A 20,344-nucleotide genomic window follows, 5' to 3' on the forward strand; every position below is an offset into this window, starting at 1 on the left:
TATTAAAATGAAAGCGTAATGAACAATATTAATAATATAATGCATACGTTTTATTTTATTTAGTTAGATGTTCGTATATTTCTCTATTTCTCTTAATATTTTATCTTAATTCTTGTTAAATTCTTGTTAAATCACTTTACTCAAGCTTGAGGAACCACACGCACTCACATCATGAATAAAGGTAAGTAAAAGGTTAAATATACTGACAATCAGAGCTGGGTAGGTTACATACCAGTTGTAATCTGTTACTGATTCCAAATTACATGACAAAAATTGTAGTTAGTAACGTAATCCATTACATTACACATTTTACCCTGGTGAAAAAACCAGCATATGCTGGTAGGTATTTGATGCTGGGATGCTGGTTAGGTATGTTTTGATGCTGGTTTAAGGTGGTCCTTTGCTGGTTTATGCTGGTCCTTGACCAGCAACATGACCAGCATAAACCAGCAAAGGACCAGCATAAACCAGCAAAGGACCATCTTAAACCAGCAAAGGACCATCTTAAACCAGCAAAGGACCAGCTTAAACCAGCAAAGGACCAGCATAAACCAGCATCAAAACATACCTACCGGCATATGCTGTTTTTTTCACCAGGGTAGGTAATGTAATCAGACTACTTTTTGATTACTTTTAGATTATTTTTGACCTATCTCGTTTTTCACACTGATTTAAATAGGATAATCTTGTACCATATTGATATAAAAATAAAAAGAGTAAGAAAATATATTGTTGTTATCAACAGCACCAGTGTTGGGGGTAACACATTACAAGTAACGCAAGTTACGTAATATTATTACTTTTTCCAAAGAAACTAGTAAAGTAAGGCATTACTTTTTAATTGACAAGAAAATATCTGAGTTACTTTTATCAAATAAGTAACGCCAGTTACTTTTCCCTCCATGTTGAGAGACATCGGGAGCAAGATGTTAGTTCTAGAATAAATGTGAACATGCATTAATTCATCTCACACACAAAAAACAGATTCAGTATTCCTCAAAATGAATAAAAACAGTGAAATTCAACTCAGAATATGATGCAAACCTGCAATAATTAAATATGTTAAAAAATACAAATATCTTTTATGCATTCAGTCCCATTTTATTAACTGATGTCTTTGCTGCCGAGCTTGGATGATCCAATTCAACCATGCTAATAAGCAAAAATTACTCAAGATAATCTAACATTTGTTTTCCGTTTTTTTATTGCTGAAGAGTTGACATTTTTTTCTTCTGCGGTCTACTGTACAGACGTGAATTTACTTTTCTCAAAGTCTGAGGCTTTTGGTATGAAAGGGCTTTTACATTTGGCAAAAATAGAACTTTTTATATTAAAAACAAACAAGATTTAAAAAGTAACGCAAAAGTAAAGTAACGCATTACTTTCGATAAAAAGTAACTAACGTAATTAGTTACTTTTTTAGGGAGTAACTCAATATTGTAATGCATTACTTTTAAAAGTAACTTTCCCCAGCACTGAAGAGCACAAAGAGCTGTCGCTCTTGTCGCCAGAAATCGCCAGCTCTCCATTGAAATGAATAGGATCGTGTCGCTTTGTCGCTGCCTGTCACTTGTTGTGTGAACCAGGCTTTAAACATTATATTACATCAAGGTTTCCCAAACTGGTTTTGTGAAGGAACTGCATAGGGTTTATGAGTTTAATGACAAGCTAATAAATAATTAAATCATAAAAATGTTAAATTAAAGCAAACAATTTTAAAATGAATCAAAATAAAACACTTACTGAAAAAATAAAATATTTTGTTTACCTGCATGTCCTGTGACCATTAACTAATGTCAGAGAACTTTGAACATGCAAAATGTGATACTTAATTATTAAAATATTTGCTTTATATAAAAACACAATATTAGGTGAAAGAAACAAACGACAGAAGTTGGTGAATTTGTGCATTTTAATGTGTTTAAAAGAGAAACGCCTTCCTAAGTAGTTGAAACACTTCTTAAACCTAAAATGATTTTCACAAATTCAGTGGTCAAACGCTGTGTGGACACCTGACTAATGACTGATCTCTGTGTGAATGTCCACAAAACTTTTCTTTGGCTATTTTAGAAAGTAATATTAAAAGATGGAAAAGAGGAACTAAGGGGAATCAATACATTTTGACAATTTACATTAAACCATAAAAAATAACTCTGATTACAAGTATTTTAAATTAAATTTTTATCTATTACACTGTAAAAAACAATTTGTTGAGTCAACTTAAAATAATTTGTAACTTAATATTTCAAGTTGACTAAACTTATTTTAGTTGACTGAACTTAAAATTTTAAGGCAGCAGGGTAACAAATTATTTTAAGCTGACTCAACAAAATGTGTTTTTTATTTTTTACAGTGTACAAGTACTTAATTTTTGGAATCTGATTACGTAATCCAGTTTACATATTAGTTACCCAGCTCTGCTGACAACTAAATTTTAACATATATATTGTAACCTAAAATCTTAATGATGAATAAAAATGTTAATGTCCATGTTATTTCTACATCAACAAACCCAGTATTTATTAAATTAAGCACCAAACAATAGCATTATCCAAAAGTAACATAAGAGTAGTAATTCAAACGCAAACTATGTTTATTTAGCTCATTTTATACACAGTGGTAACACAAAAAGTGCTGTACTTAATTTTTTTTTAAATAATCATAAAATAGTCCAGATGCATAAGAAATAAAAATAACAGTGAAATTAAAATCTTTCAAAAAAAAAAATTGCATTTAATTTATACTCATAAAGTGAGAAATGTATAGATTTCTCTGTGCAATCTTCTTATCCCAAGTAATTAAATTAATTACTTATAAGACTCATAAATAAACAAATACTTCTTGGACAGAAATGTCCATGTTTTTTTTTTTTTTAAATTGGTGCAGATTACAGAAACTATTATTTTTCTTTAAGATAACTGAAATTATGTTTTAGCTATTATACGTCATTGCTACATTGTGTTCTGGGTAAATTTAATATTTACATGGACAAAATTCAATGCTCTGGAATTGGTTGCGCAAGTTTCATGTGTCTCGGGTCTAAAATGTAATATTTAGAAACATGAAATTATAGCAGTTCATGATACAGATGAAATATTCCTAGGAGGTATCCCAGTTAAAAAAAGTGTAAAATATTTAGGAATTCATATCACTAAAAATTCATTTAGTAGACATTATTTAAACTTTTCTGATAAAATTATAAAAACAAAAAAATTTTTAACATCTGGCTTCAGAGAGATCATTTATTATACGGTAGAGTTCTTTTATCTAAGGTTAAAGGGCTCTCTCATTTTGTATATTCTGCTCTTTCTTTGTTTGTGAACGATAAAGCTATAAAGGAAATTAATAATAAAAAAATTGATTTCATTTGGAAAAATAGACCTCACAAATTAAAAAGAGAAGTACTTGCTAATTCCAGAAGTGAAGGCCTTGATTTTTTTGGACTTCACAGATACTGTAAACACCTTTAAAGTAAATTGGTTGAGCAGATGTCACTGTGTTTTTTTTATTCCAAATAAGCTATTCGACCAACTTGGTGGTGTCACACCCCTGTGGACTGTTTGTGTTGGTTTCTCCCTTCTGTGCCCATATATGGTTTTTCCTGTTCCTGTCCTTGTTAAGTCATTATTAGATAATCACCCTCACCTGTCCTTGTATCATGAGCACCCATATATAAGTTGTATTCAGTTCAGTTTTGTTTGTCTGGTCTTAAGCTGGTGTGTGTTTCCTTGCCATTCCTGTCTGGAGTTTCTGTTTGTGGAGTTATTAAAGACTTGTTATGTTTCGTCTTTGTATGTCTCCTTCTACACACAACTGTGATAGGTGGTTTATCTTATTTACTCAAGTGTAATTTCTTGCCTGGCAAGTTACCCGTTTCCTTATCTAACTTCCATCAGGAATGTCTTCTGGAATGTCTTCAGTTGTAACGCTGATACAACTGTTAGATATGAGTCTCTTTTAAATAAATAATATACATTTTGGTTATCTAATAATAAAATTCTTTGTAAAATCTATCCTGTTAATTTGTCTATTTCTAAATATTCTGATGTTGATGAGTCTTGCTCATTTTGTGGTTTTGTTGAGGAAACAGCTGCCCATTTATTTTTTTTGATAAATTATGGGTCGATTTAAGCACCTATGTTTTTAGTCTTACAAATGTGACCCATACCTTCGTCCTGAAAGTTGTTTTTTCTGAAAATCCAAAGCTATTATCTGTTGAATATGTTGTTACTTTTCTTATACTGAATACAAAATTCTTCATTCATAAGCAAAAATGACTTAAATGTCCTCTGAACTTGATTCTCTCATTTCATCTCTTAGACTTACAAATAAAAAAAAGAGTGCCACATTTTTGTTGCATTATGACAAGGTAGGAGGTAATTTATTTTTATACTTTTCTTTTCTGTATGGATAATGCCTTAATTTGATGTACTCAAATCCAGAATATTAATTTTCTGTCTTTTTCCTCTATGATTGTTACTTGTAGGTTGTTCTTGTACGTTTTTTACAAGCTCTGCAATAATAATAATAAAAAAAAAAATGTTTACAAAGTCAAGACAGCACATTTTAAACCTAATTTTAGAATGTTCTACTGATGTAAATTCCCAAGTAATATTCATAAGACTGTCGTAATAAAAAATATAATTTTTGTTCCAAAAATAAATAAATAAATACATAAAATAAAAAACGTTCATGCAATACACACCCATAACGGTAGATGCCACTGCAAGCAAATTCCCCCCGTCATTTGAAAAGTTCTTGTGAAACTGACACGACAGAAACATGAGTGTCAAAAATAGATTCACTAACGCTGAAAGCGTGATTGAGGAAGTTTTCGTTTTATATGAAATGAATGAGATGCATCAGTCAGGGCTGAGTTCGTGTGTGTTGCACATCTGCTGCGTCTCCAATGTACTCTACGCTCAGCGCTACACATCCAAGCTGCACTTGTGAGACCAGGTACAGTACAAACTTAACATCTTTACACGCTTTTTACGAATATCTGAATATCTGCTAATGCTACCACGGAAGCCCAACAGCATTCGGACGTTAGGACGTCCCAGCCATGCCCTAAAATGCGCCCAGGTAGGCAGTTCACAAGATTTTGAGACACACTTCAATTGTCTACAATGTGTACAGAAAGTACAGTATAATATCCCTAAAATCACGTTAATTTGATAGGGAGACCAGGGCTAGGGCTCTCACGTTTTACTATATGGTGAGTATTTTTTAAACTATTATTAATTTTAACCATGTAAACATGACATAAAAAAATAATATAAAATATATATATTTTTAATTAGCTGTTTATTAAGTTTTTAGATAAAATATTAAAAAAATGCAGTACTGTCTACTTTGTCTTGAGCATTTTGCATAAAAATGTTTTTAGGTAAAACAGGTGAAATATTGATTTACAGGTAACACTATTGTTTTGCTGAAAGGAAAGAAAGTAAATTCACCATTTGTACATTGTAATAAACTAGGTTAAAACCAAAAGCAGGTTGCCTAAAGCAAATTGATATCAGACTGAGGTAAAACTTTTAAAAGTCAACAGCAGGTATTCAAACTGCACTTTCAGGTTCCAGCTGTGCAGCTGCGATTATTTACGTAATTTATGATTGTTTCTTTGTAAAACAGAAAGTTGGGTCAGGACATGGCAAAAGGACTATGTCTAAAATCATTGACTCCCTGAGTAGGTGATTCTTTTGAATAAGTATTTATTTTGGGACTAATAAAAAAATGGTATGAATGTAATCTGGATCCGCAAAATCGGCATGCTTCAGAATCTCACCAGTAGTAGCAGATCATCAGTTTTGTGAATTCAAATTTTGCATACTGTTTTTTGCCTACTATACAGTGATTTCAGGACACAGCCAGCTACTTGCTATGGGTAGTGAACACTAGGGCTGTATTTGAATTTGCATTCTTCCCTACAATATGCAAAAAAAAAAATATATATATATATATATATATATATATAAGGGGTGCAACAATACAGTTAGTCCACGGTTCAATACATACCTCGGTTTTTAACCACGGTTTTCAGGTTTGGTTCTGATGTCTTGCCACTTCAGTATGGGTTTTTTTTGCAACAAATTAACAAAATACTTCCATAAACCTCTGTTCACTGGAAAAAGCGTGGTTTAGTATATGCTTGCTTAGTTTTTCTTTTGAGAGAGGTATTATTTTTTCAGATTTTTACGCAAAATAGAATGTGTTTCATTCATACTGGACGCCAGAGGGTGCCCTCGTGCAGAAAATCCACATATGTGTCAAAAAAATCAGTGATGAAAAAAAAAAAAAGTATCACTGATGACGTTCCGTTCCAGTCTAATATCAATAAAGGCATCGCTATTGCTGTAACTGAATAAAAACAAGGTATAACGTTAAACGTTTTGAATGATGAAATGTAAGGACAATAAACACTCGTCTGCAATAATATTGTAACGGGGAGTGAGAGACGAGAGGCGAGCGGATCCAAATGCAAGCTTTTATTTAATGGACGAGGCAAAGACATGGTCAGATAGGCAGGGTCAAACAGGAGCAAACAGGAATATCACAGGAGAGACGTAGAGAATAATCCAAAAACACGAGCGAGAGTCAGGTAGGCAGGCGGCGAGCAGTCGAGACGAGAAGGGCCAGGCGTGGGGACTAAACACTGGGAACTAGGAACTCGGGAACGCTAACAATAGAACAAAACAATAACTCACAATACTCCATGGTTTGCAAGGGGAAAGACCGGGGCTTTTATAGCACCGCTGATTGGTCGCGGGTGAAGTACAATGGCTGGTGGGGAATGTAGTCCGGGGTGTAGTGCAACAGTCCGTGTGAGATAGGGCGAGAGTGACATCTTGTGGTGAGCGGACCGTGGGACACTGACCAGATTCGTGACAAATATATGGTTTATCTGTGTTCTTCAAGCCATCTTGTGTATTTTCATAAGCTATTGCTAATCGACATACATAGAATATGAATATAGAATTTATTGTCTGCCTCATTCTGTTATAAGAATCCACATCAGATCACATAAGGAAGTTATTTCAAACACGCGACTGATGTTGTGAATTAAAAAAAACAGTTATAATGTTGGGCAATTCTACCTTTTGTTGGGCAACAGGTTTAGAAAGGCTTATCATTGCTTGTCATTAGAATGGAAGATGCAAAGCGGGGAAGTGTTTCCTCATTTCAGCATGTGAAATCGTGGACACACATAGAGCAATTCAGAGAAAAATAAAACAAGGAAGTTATTTAAATGCAAAACCGAAAACCGCAATTCACAAGTGCGTATTGAACCGTGGATGTCATACCAAACGGTTCGATATTATATTGAGAACTGTGACATCCCTAATATATATAAATATAAATATATATATAAATATATAAAGCAGTATGTCCGGATTCACAGTCTTCATGAAACAGTATGCTTCATGAAGCATGATCCCACTGGAGAGGGTTTAGTTGAGTTTGATTTAATGCAACACCACACAGATGGATTGGTGTCTGACAAACACTATGCATTCTGATCACAGATTTTGTCAGACTGAGAGAGAAAGATGAGACCAGCTGTTTGGTCATGCATTGCAGTTGAGCCACAGCCCTGCAGAGTTTAGCTTCAGCCCTAATTAAACACTCCTGATCCAGCTAATCAAGTCATTCAGGCTTATCTGAAAACAAAAGGGATGTGTGTTGGAGCAGGGTTGGAAATAATGCTGCTGTGGAAATGAGTTTGGCTTATATTAAACTTTATTCTTGTATCTGCTTTTTTTCTCATAAGAATGGGCGTGGCCATTTGTACATTTAACGGGTCTGGCTTCATCTGTGTCCGGCTATTTTTAGCTGTGGAAAACAACTGGTTCTGCTGCTTGATATTCCCAATTGGTGTGTCTTACCATATTATTTTAATTAATCTCATTATCTTAAAGGAGGAGTCCACTTCCAAAACAAAGTTTCACATGTAATGTACTCACCCCCTCGTCATCCAAGATGTTCACGTCTTTCTTTTTCTCAGTCGTAAAGAATTTATGTTTTTTAAGGGAAACATTTCAGGATTTTTCTCCATATAATGGACTAGTATGGTGCCCTGATTTTGAACTTCCAAAAGGCAGTTTAAAATCGGCTTCAAATGATCCCAGCCGAGGAAGAAGGGTTCTGAAATGTTTCCCTCAAAAAAAATAATTTCTTTAGGACTGAAGAAAGAAAGACATGAACATCTTGAATGACAAGGGGGTGAGTACATTATTTGTAAACTGCTGTTCTGGAAGTGGACTTTAATCCTTTAATCCAGTTCATCTGTGATAAAGTATGCAAACAAAGTATAGGCGTCACTACAGAAAGCAGAAAGTGTCCAACTTGACAGCTGTCTCTGTATTCAACCTCTGTCTGCAACCGGCAGATCTCGCAACTGATGCTGGTAGATCACATGACCACAACATGGCAAATGTAGTACATCCAGATTTTATTCATACTGCACACATTCGTAATATATAGAGTATACGTATTCTCAATAATGTTCTCACAATGTTCCTGGAGCCCAGCACCGCACATTTTGCATGTCTCCTTAACCCTCTGGTGGCATTCAGGTCATTTTGACCTGGACAGGATTTTCTTTTTACTGACAATGCAAGTTAATGCTTATGTAAGATATAGCAAGTTACAAAAATTTTGTGGATAATTTCTGTACATTTTAAATTTAAGGTTGCATGATATAGCTTACTGCAAGGGCGTTTCCTTTAAGTAGGCAAGCCAAGGGAGGCAATGCCTCCTCAAAATACTGGATGAGAATAAATTCGTAGTAAAAAAATAAAACTGTGCAAATATTACAAAACATAATGTTAAAAAGTATATAAATCACTTGTCTTACTAAAGAAACATTGTCCAACAGCAACACCAGCAGGTAAAGTTACAGTGGGGAGTCCGCGTCTCTCTCATCTCCCCTGACCCACTGAGTTTTAACAGACCCCTAAAGCATGTGGTGGGTTTGGTGGGGGGTATTTGAATGAATAGGGTAAAGTCGCTGTGATTGGTTCATGCATCTTGTGTTTGTGTGTGTTCTATAGCAGTGTGAATGAAAATTTGTGAAATTTCAGTCAGGTATCGTAATGAAGTCATAATTTCAATTTTTTTCCACCTCATTATACTTGTGGTGGTGTTCGCAGTCAGAAATGGCCAGCCTACAAAAATTAGCTTCATTCACCTCATTCATAACATTAGCTCATTAGTAGAGACTCCCAGACCTAAAATGGGTGTGTCAGACAAAGAAAACATACAAAATGTGCAGTTATGGGGGGCCTCAAGGAACACATACAGATGAGCTTAAAGCAAACAGACACACCCTGCATCTGAATATGCCTACCTCTCTACTTTATAGCCAAAAAAAAATTGTGTATCTAAAGTCATAGTATTCCTAAAACCATAGCTGAAAAGTACCTGGATGTCCTGCTACTTTTGCAGAGAATCCAAAGTGCGCAATCTGAAATTGAAAAGGAACCCTAGTTTCCAAAATGTCTGTCATCATTTACTCAGTCTCAAGTTGTTCAAAAGTTTCTTTTTTCTGTTGCACACAAAAGAATATTTTTTGAAGAATTTTGGGAAACAAACTTCTATGGAAAAATTACTATGGAAGTCGGTGGTTACCATCAACAGTTTGTTTAGCAACATTCTTCAAAATATATGTTGGTTTGGTTTTACACAGCTTGAGGGTGAGTAAATGATGGTAGAATTTACATTTTTGGGTTAACTATCCCTTTACTTTGCGATTTTAAAAGTACATTCTGTGCAGTATGGCATATGTACTATGAATGAAATGAGACGTCATTCTCCATATTTTGCGGAAAAGTCGCACCTGACTATAAGCTGCACCAGGTAAAAATTGCATAGTTGAAAAGAAAAAAGCACAGGCTGCATCAGTGTATAAGTGACATTTTATTATTACACTGAGCAAAATTATAAACACAACACTTTTGTTTTTTTTCTGTTTAAAGAGGAATGTCTGAAGAACATATATTGTTGAAACTAGAAATGTATCTTGTTTCCCTCTATCAAAACAATTGCATAGAACATACCTGTCTGACATCCAAATGTTCCTTTACTAAAGTTTGCATGCTTGTAGCTCAAAAAGGATTAAAGATATTTCAATATCATTTTAGATTTTGGTTCTTAACAAACTTTTCTTTTGGAATCTTAATTTTCAAGGACCTGTATTGTTCAGTCCCAAAGATATGGGGATCCCAATTTGTCCAATTTTCAGTGGTCGAAAACCAAGTGCTGGTCACTGTAACACCACGCCAGCAGAGGGAGCCCTCACCCATTGACTCTCTGTTACCGCTCCCTCTGCTGCTTCATGGGTAACTTCCTGTTTGGTGGCCATTTAAGGAGGCCTATACCAAACAGGCACCGTGAAGTATTGTTTTGCTGTGTGGACTCTACTAAGCGTTTTCTCTTGTTTCATTGCCCTGTTTTGTTCTTGTCACGGTTTTGTTTCTTAGTCATAGTTTTGTCTAGTTTCATTGCCTTGTTTTGCTACTTTGGACTGCTCACCTGGTATTTGGTTTCTGCCTGTTTATTTGCATTTTGCCATTGTTTTGCCCTGGATATTACTGTTTGCTGGTGTCTGACCCTGCCTGTCTTGACTACGATCTGTGTAATAAAGCTCGCTGGAGTCTCCGTTACAGAATACTTCGCCTACCCACAGATCCATCAGCTTCAGAACACAGATCAACCATGAACCCAGCAGTTCTTCGCCTCCTCAGCCTTCGTCAGGGCAACCGGGCTATAGAGGATTATGTAGCCGATTTTTGTGAGGTATGCCATTTAGTAGACTTTAATGATGTTGCCCTGAAGGGTATATTTTGTAATGGACTTAAGGACTGTTTATATGACCTTATGCCAGACAACAAATGCTCAGCTACACTAGTGGAATATATTGATCATGCTTTGTTGCTGGCTGGGTTACCATTTACTGTGGGGATTGCTAATGAGGAACCCTGTTATCCCCCAGTATCTCCCAACTTTTCTGTCATGTCTGGAATAGTTAGTATCACGCCAGAACCCTCTCACGCCATGCATGCCAAGCCAAAGCCAGCTCAAGTCACGTCCACCAAGCCAAAGCCTGTTCACGTCATGCCCGCCAAGCCAAAGCCTGCTCAGGTCACGTCCACCAAGCCAAAGCCTGCTCACGTCACGTCTCCTGATCCAGGGCCTGCTCACGCCACGCCTGCCGCTCCAGGGCCTGCTCACGCCACGCCTGCCGCTCCAGGGCCTGCTCACGCCACGCCTGCCGCTCCAGGGCCTGCTCACGCCACGCCTGCCGCTCCAGGGCCTGCTCACGTCACGCCTGCCGCTCCAGGGCCTGCTCACGCCACGCCTGCCGCTCCAGGGCCTGCTCACGCCATGGCCGCCTTTCCAGAGGCTACACCTGTCATGGCCGCTATCCCCGAGCCTATTCACAAGATGGCCGCCCCGTCTGAGTCCCCTGCCAAGATGGCTGCCACGCCCGAGCCTCATCAGTCTAACACCATCTCATCCAAATCTCGTCTCACCATGTCTGTCGCACCCAAAACAAATCAAGTGATGCCTCAAGTCAAGTCAGGGCTGCACATTTAGGACCAAGTCAAGTTACAGCTGTGTATCCTGAGCCACGTCAAGTCACAGCTGTTCCCCATGAGTCAAGCCAAGTCATAGCTGTTCCCCATGAGTCAAGCCAAGTCACAGCTGTTCCCCATGAGTCAAGCCAAGTTACAGCTGTTGTTCCTGAGTCAAGTCACGTTGCAGCTGTTGTTCCTGAGTCAAGTAAAATTACAGCTGGGTTGTCTATATTAAGCCAAGCCACAACTGTTTTCCATGAGCAAAGCCAAGTTACAGCAAATCTTCATGAGCCAAGTCAAGTTGCTGCTGTTGTCCCCGAACCAAGCCAAGCCACAGTTGATATTCATGAGCCAAGCCAAGTTACAGCAGATCTTCATGAGCTAAGTCAAGTTACTGCTGCTGTTCCCGAGCCAAGTCAAGCCACAGCTGACCTTCATGAGCCAAGTCAAGCCACAGCTGACCTTCATGAGCCAAGTCAAGCCACAGCTGGTCTTCACGAGCCAGGTCAAGACACAGCTGTTCTTCATGAGTCACGTCAAGTCACGGCAGACCTCTCTGAGTCACGTCAAGTCACGGCAGACCTCCCTGGGTCAAGTCAAGTCACGGCAGACCTCCCTGAGTCAAGTCAAGACATAACAGCACCTCTTCACGACATGGCTGTTAGTACAGGGCCTCGCCAAGCCACGGCCATCCTGCCAGAACCTCACCAGGTCCCCATTGACCTTCCAAAGCCACGTCACGTTTCAGCTGACCCCCTAGAACCTCGTCACATATCAGCTAACATCCCAAGCCATGCAGAGAATAAACGCAGAGCCCATGCTCCCAAGCCAGATGTCAACAGCGTCCACACCCTCAAGACCAGCAGGCATCCCACTATCTACTGTGCTGCCTGTAATGGCTATCGCCATTTTAAGCGTGTGGGCTGCACACTGTACTCCAGAGGCCTCGTCTGACCACGAGTCTGCTCCAGAGGCCTCGTCTGACCACGAGTCTGCTCCAGAGGCCTCGTCTGCTCCAAAGGCCTCGTCTGTCCACGAGTCTGCTCCAGAGGCCTCGTCTGTCCACGAGTCTGCTCCAGAGGCCTCGTCTGTCCACGAGTCTGCTCCAGAGGCCTCGTCTGACCATGAATCCACGCCTATGCCTCCAGAGGTGTCAGCTTATGCTGTAGATCCTCCAAAGGAGGCGGCGTCCTCTTATGAACTCTCTGCCCATCATGTCACAGCCAAGAAGGCCAATCATGAACTCACTGCTCTGCTATGGATGTCACTAGTTCCACTGTGGATATCTTTGCTCCTGTCTGCTCTGTCTGCTCTGCCCAGATCCTCCAGGGTTCCACTGTCTGCCACAGCTCCAAGGCCCTGGTCCTCCAAGGTTCCACTGTCTGCCACAGCTCCACGGTCCAGGTCCTCCAGTGCTTCACTGTCTGCCACTGCTCCATGGCCCAGGTCCTCCAGTGCTTCACTGTCTGCTACTGTTCCATGGGCCAGGTCCTCCAGTGCTTCACTGTCTGCTACTGTTCCACGATCCAGGCCCACCTCCTCTGCATGGACCTGGCCCCTCGTCCCACCCCCTGTTTTGCCTCTGTTCCCCCACCCTTCTGGACTGTTGTTGTTTTGAGCACCAGGAATCGCTCCTGGGGGGGGGGATTCTGTAACACCACGCCAGCAGAGGGAGCCCTCACCCATTGACTCTCTGTTACCGCTCCCTCTGCTGCTTCATGGGTAACTTCCTGTTTGGTGGTCATTTAAGGAGGCCTATACCAAACAGGCACCGTGAAGTATTGTTTTGCTGTGTGGACTCTAAGCGTTTTCTCTTGTTTCATTGCTCTGTTTTGTTCTTGTCACGGTTTTGTTTCTTAGTCATAGTTTTGTCTAGTTTCTTGCCATAGTTTTTGCCTTGTTTCATTGCCTTGTTTTGCTACTTTGGACTGCTCACCCGGTATTTGGATTCTGCCTGTTTATTTGGATTTTGCCATTGTTTTGCCCTGGATATTACTGTTTGCTGCTGTCTGACCCTGCCTGTCTTAACTACGATCTGTGTAATAAAGCTCGCACTTGGATCTATCACGCTTCCCTGGAGTCTCCGTTACAGTCACTTTGCAAACAGCTGATACTTAAAGGGGAATGTTTGAAGAATAAATAATGGCGAAATTACAAATGTAGCTTGTTTGTCTCTATCAAAACAAATGTTTTCTGCATACCTCAACTCAGCTTGCAGAGTTGCATAACTCAAAAAAGTATTAAAGATATCCTAATATGATTTTAGATTCTGGTCCCTAAGAATCTTTTCTTAGGAATCTTCATTTTTAGAGCCTTGGTTCAGTCCCAGAGACATTGGGATCTTAATGTGGTAACATAGTTATGAAACTCCATATTTGAAATGTGATCTGTTGGTTTCTTTAAAAACTAGAAATTTTGATTTTGATACATCACCCTGTGGATCAATGACAAGATGACAATTTTGGTGACTGCATCAAAATAAAATTACAAAAGTGATTTTATGTAGAAATTTGTAAAATGTCAAAATATGGGTGAAATAATGTTTGTTGTCATTTTATACTTTTTTGCATAAATCTAACACAAAACATCAGATTTTTCACACAAGTCCTGAAAGTTGACAAGGAGAACCCAATCAAACAAATGAGACAAAAAACATACTTTGACATTTATTTACTGAGAAACATGATGCAGTGTTAAATATTTGTGAGTTACAAAAGTATGTGAATCTTTGCTTTCAGTATCTGTTGTGAGCCCTTTTTGAAGCAATATTCGCAGGCAACGTATTTTGTAACCGCTGATCAGTCCTGCACAACAGCTTGTATGAAATTTAGCCCAATTTTCAGTACAGAAACACTTGAACCCTGTGATATTGTTGGGCTTCCTCCTATGAACTGCTTGCTTCAGGTTCTTCCACAACATTTCAACTGGATTAAGGTCCAAACTTTGACTCAGGCATTCCAAATCATTAACCTTGTTCTTCTTTAACCATTTTTTGGTAGAATGACTTGTGTGCTTGTGGTCATTGTCTTGCTGCATGACCCACTTTTTTCTAAGATTCAGTTCTCGGACAGATGTCCTGACATTTTCATTTGCTGGTATAATTCAGAATTTATTGGTCCATCAATGATGGCAAGCCATTCTGGCTAAGATGCAGCAAAGCAGACCCAAACCATGATATGGTGATGTTTCACAGATGGAATAAGGTTCTTATGCTGGAATGAAGTACATAAACCAAAGTTTTATTTTGGTCTCATCCGTCCACAAAACATTTCTCCAATAGCCCTCTGTCTTGTCCACATGATCTTTAGCAAACTGCAGACCGACAGCAGTGTTTTTATTTTTTGTAGAGTTGTGGCTTTCTCCTTGCAACTCTGCCATTCATACCATGGTTGTTCAGTGTTCTCCTGATGATGGACTCATTAACATTAATATTAACCAATGTGAGAAAGGCCTTTATGTGCTCAAAATTTGCACTGAGGTCCTTTGTAACCTTGCAGACTATTACAGGTTTTGCTTTGGAGTGATATTTGTTGGTTGACCACTCCTAGGAAAGGAAGGAAGGAAAGGACATGACGTGTGGCCAAGTATGGTGACCCATACTCGGAATTTGTTCTCTGCATTTAACCCATCCAAGTGCACACACACTTAGGGAGGGTAATAGTCAGTGTTGGGGAGTAACTAGTTACATGTAATGGAATTACGTAATTTAATTATAACAATAAATGTAACTGTAATTAGTTACAGTTACTGAGAAAAAATGTGTAATTAAATTACAGTTACTTTTAAAATTGTTAATGATTACAAAGGGGATGACATATGAATTTTTTTCACACACACCCACATACAGATTTAATTGACTTCTTTCCAAAATTGCATTGTGAATGCTCTAAAATGAGACACCAATGTTTCAGGGGTTTAGGACACAGAATAGGACACATAATCACCTTAGAATTGTAAGGTTCTATCTGACATTTTTGTCAAAATTGAGTTATTCACATATTACTTATATTATCGCTTATTCTGTGACAACGTATTTACATTATGTGATGTTTCTTTTGTAAGCTGTGTACATTTTGGGCCTTTATTTTAGAAAACAAAAATGGTTCTACAGAAGTCTATGGAACTCAAACTTTGAAGCTCAATATCTCAAAAGTGCTCAGAATGCAGATAGAACCTTATAATTCTAAGGCGACAACATGTCCTATTTTGTGTCTTAAACTCCTGAAACATTGGTGTCTCATTTGAGCTGACATGCTTAGTCTTAAATGTTTCATTTCCTATTTAGGTTTATGCATATACTTTATTTTTTAAGATTAATTGTTTTTTTTTCCAAGGCATTGTTAAATGCCAGTGTTTCCTGTCATATTTCAAAACAAGTATCATAGCTATTCGCTATTTCTTGTTATGATTTCAAATCTGTATTTAACATCAGAATGATCTAAAAGTAAATAAGAGGTGTTAAGTCTGAATTTGTGAGGCTGTGCTTTATATTAAATTATTACATGGCTCTGTGGAATGCTTGATTCTGACTGGTCCATCATGACATTCCAAGGTATGTTATTCCCCGAAAACAACTGATAAAAGCTAATTCAACACAGACTCAACCGGACTCATAACATGTTAATCATGCTAACAACATGTTAGTAACTTGGTAATCATGCTAGCAACGTGCTAGTTACATGCCAATTATACTAGAAACATGGTAACAACATGCTAGTAACATGCTAATCATGCTAACAACATGTTAGTAACTTGGTAATCATGCTAGCAACGTGCTAGTTACATGCCAATCATACTAGAAACATGGTAACAACATGGTAGTAACATGCTAATCATGCTAACAACATGCTAATAACTTGCTAATCATGCTAGCAACATGTTAGTAACGTGCTAGTAACATGCTAATCATGTTAACAACATGCTAGTAACTTGCTAATCATGATAGAAACATGTTAGCAACTTGCTAGTGACATGCTAATCATGCTACAAACATACTAGTAACTTGCTAATCATGCTAACAGCATTCTAATAACATGCTAATCATGTTAACAACATGCTAATAACTTGCTAGTCTTGATAGAAATATGCTAGTAACGTGCTAGTAACATGCTAATCATGCTAACAACATGTTAGCAACTTGGTAATCATGCTAGCAACGTGCTAGTTACATGCCAATCATACTAGAAACATGGTAACAACATGCTAGTAACATGTTAATCATGCTAACAACATGCTAGTAACTTGCTAATCATGCTAACAGCATGCTAATCATGTTAGAAATATCCTAGTAACATGCTAACCATTCACGAAACATGCTGTCAACATGCTAATCAGACTAGAAACATGCTAGTAACTTGCAAATTATGCTAACAACATGTTAATCAGCCTATAAAAATACAAGCAACAAGCTAATAATGCTAAAACATGTTAACAATATGTTAAATCATGTAAGCAGTGTGTTAAATCATGCTAGCTGCTTTCATACTTTTACAACTGCTTCAAACTTTCAGGCTAGGCTTTCTCAAGCCAACTTAAAGTTTGTTCTCAAACTTTACTCCCCTGGTGAAAAAAAACAGCATATGCTGGTTGGTATTTTTTGATGCTGGAATGCTGGTTAGGTAGGTTTTGATGCTGGTTTAAGCTGGTCCTTTGCTGGTTTTTGCTAGTCATGTTGCTGGTCAAGGACCAGCATAAACCAGCTAAGGACCAGCTTAAACCAGCATCAAAACCTACTTAACCAGCATCCCAGCATCAAAACATACCTACCAGCATATGCTGGATTTTTCACCAGGGTCATCTAGTTATATTTTAAACTATTAAAATGTTTTGCTGATAAATGGGTAAAACCTAGTGGTTTGGAAGATTTAAAGTGAATTAGTATTTTTGGGGGCTGCACTGTGATCCTTAAATGAAACAGTCATCTAATGATTTTTGTTCTAAGTATTCCTGACAAGATGAACTGTGAAAGCTGAAAGTCGTCAGGCGTTCACATTTAGGATCATTATACGCAAGTCTATATATCTGAGGCCTCTGTAGGTGGTGAGGGGCATCTCAATAGACAGGAGCTGTTGAGTTGTCGTCCTGCACACAGAGCAGGATTGTGTGGCTCACCCCCCTCGCCACAGCCTCATCGCCGCATAAGGCCGCCTGTGTGTGCTGTGTGTGCCCCACCTCTGGCCAGCTTTCTCAATCACACCCGAACCTTCTGTTTGCCAAGTCATATTTGCATTGATGTAAAGCTAATAAATTAAAGCTTCCAGCACATTTTCAATGACCTTGACTCCATTTATCTTAATCACATTGCCTTTACTAGTTGGCAGTGTGTAAATAGTTTTTTTCTTTTGTGAAAGCAGAACTGCATGATAATATAGGATTTCAACACCATATCACATCCTTCTTCCATCCGGCTGTGTGTCAGTGGGAGTGGCTCATGTTGGCCTCTTTGCTCTTTACTCAAGTCTGATGCATGCTTTCTCAGTACCTACACTGAAAGGATACTGTATCTGCTCAAACAAGACTGAATGCAAACTCCGCTGAAGGCAATGACACCGCTGTGATGGTTTTTACTGGGGTGAGTGAGGATCACCGATCTGTGAAACTATTAGAGTTTAGAGTATATATTGCATTGTAAAGACACGTGAAATCTCAAGGCACGAGATACGAGTACTTATTTAATTCCAGAGTGCATGAATATGCATGAGCGCTGAAGGTAGGTGGCATTTTCTCATGGTGAAAGCCAGATTTTATTTTAAAAAGGCGCACACTGAAAAATGAAACAGTTGCATGATTTTTGTGATGTCTCCCTTGAGGTGTTAATAATCAACATGGCCATTATTGTTTAGTGATGTATAATGCTCTAATGGTTTGGAGCATGGGAAAACTTCTAAAAGTGCATTAGTAATGCATTATGGGTTTATACAAAGTAGTGATGTTAATTCTTTACTCTCTATTAATGCATTTCTTTTGAAATAATATAAACAATGTGCTTTTTATGCAATTTTAAATTGTAATAATATTTCACAATATTACAGTTTTACTCTATTTTTAATCAAATAAATCCAGTCTTTTGAGCATAAGAGACATTTGAGATTTTACTGCGTTTGAACAGAAGTGGCGTGTCTATATATGAAAAATATATGCAAATATTTTCGTATCCCATGTCGAATAGAAGGTATCAGGCTTTAATCTGCTGTCATTGTTGTCTCTCTCTCTGTTAGACTAAACAGGGACACTCGTCCCTGTCCACTGTCTCTGTGTCACTGGATGTGTCCAGTATCTCCATGTCGTCCAATACCTCACAACTGAAGTATGTGTCTCTTGGGGTGCTGGTACTGCAGACCACCTCCTTGGTGCTGACAATGCGTTACTCGCGCACGCTGCAGTCCGACGGGCCGCGCTACCTGGCGTCGTCTGCCGTAGTGTGTGCTGAAGTTCTTAAGATTGTTGCATGCATGCTGCTTGTCTTCAAAGATCACAGTGAGTTTGCAACTCCTCAACTTTGACGTGTAAAACCAGTGTGTTCTGCAGTCTGTAACGTGTTAGATCTCAGGATAGTAGTAGTTCTTTTTTTGTTTGTCTCCAGGGTTCACTGTCAATACTGTATCACTGTCAACGTATTGTCTTTTCTTCATATGTCTATATTCTATGAAAGGTTATTTTCACTACAGGGTAAAACAAAATAAAGTAAAAAAAGTAATTGTGACTTTTTATGCCACAGTTTCAATTTTTTTTTTTTTTGGCAGTTCTGAGTTTATTTCTTAACATTTAAACTTTTTTCCCCACAATTTTGAGTTATAGCTCTTTTAATTTATTTTTCTTGCAATTCTTAGGTTACATCTCACAATTCAGACTTTTTTCTTGCAATTTTTATAATTTATATCTAACATTTCAGGCTTTTATCTGGCAATTCTAATTTTATATCTCACAATTCAGACTTTTTTTCTCTCAACTTCTTTCTCATGTTTCTGAGTTTATATCTCAATTAATTTTTTTCCCCGCAATTTTGAATTTATATCTTGCAATTCAAACTTTTTTCTTGCAATTTTGAATTTATCTCACAATTCAAACTTTTTTCTTGCAATTTTGAGTTTATAGCTCTTAATTTAGGCTTTTTTCTTGCAATTCTTAGGTTACATCTCACAATTCAGACTTTTTTCTTGCGATTTTTATAATTTGTATCTAACATTTCAGGCTTTTTTAAGTTTATATCTCACAATTCGAACTTTTTTCTTACAATTTTGAATTTATATCTCATAATTCAGGCTTTTTTCTTGCAATTTTGAATTTATATCTCACAATTCAGGCTTTTTTCTTGTGATTTTGAGTTTATATCTCTTAATTTAGGCTTTTTTTCTTGCAATTCTTAGGTTACATCTCACAATTCAGGCTTTTTTCTTGCAATTTTGAGTTTATAGCTCTTAATTTAGGCTTTTTTCTTGCCATTCTTAAGTTACATCTCACAATTCAGACTTTTTTCTTGCGATTTTTATAATTTATATCTGACATTTCAGGCTTTTTTCTTACAATTTTGAGTTTATATCTCTTAATTTAGGCTTTTTTTCTTGCAATTTTCAATTTATATCTCACAATTCCGTTTTTTTTCTTGCGATTTTGAATTTATATCTCTTAATTTAGGCTTTTTTTCTTGCCATTCTTAGGTTACATCTCACAATTCAGACTTTTTTCTTGCAATTTTTATAATTTATATCTGGCATTTCAGGCTTTTTTCTTACAATTTTGAGTTTATATCTCTTAATTTAGGC

The 20,344-nt window shown here is 37.6% G+C and overlaps 1 protein-coding gene across 4 annotated transcripts in view; it reads left to right on the forward strand.

Moving 5' to 3' along the window:
• The first annotated feature begins 4,773 nt into the window (after positions 1 to 4,773).
• The window catches only part of slc35a3b (solute carrier family 35 member A3b), a 36,656-nt gene continuing 21,085 nt past the window's right edge, over positions 4,774 to 20,344 (forward strand). For 2 of the 4 annotated variants that reach the window (XR_007825526.1, XM_051096972.1), the window contains exons 1-2: positions 18,017 to 18,153; positions 18,800 to 19,058. Coding sequence is in view for 3 of the 4 variants with exons in the window: in XM_051096972.1 (XP_050952929.1) it covers positions 18,139 to 18,153; positions 18,800 to 19,058 (274 nt within the window). In the remaining variant the exon portion in view is untranslated. Of the gene's footprint in view, positions 4,960 to 5,066; positions 5,219 to 18,016; positions 18,154 to 18,799; positions 19,059 to 20,344 lie in introns of those variants that run through there. The other 2 variants (XM_051096989.1, XM_051096981.1) reach the window with 2 other exon arrangements.

Source organism: Labeo rohita, chromosome 2 (assembly GCF_022985175.1).
Source record: "Labeo rohita strain BAU-BD-2019 chromosome 2, IGBB_LRoh.1.0, whole genome shotgun sequence".
In the NCBI taxonomy this organism is placed as follows: domain Eukaryota; kingdom Metazoa; phylum Chordata; class Actinopteri; order Cypriniformes; family Cyprinidae; genus Labeo; species Labeo rohita.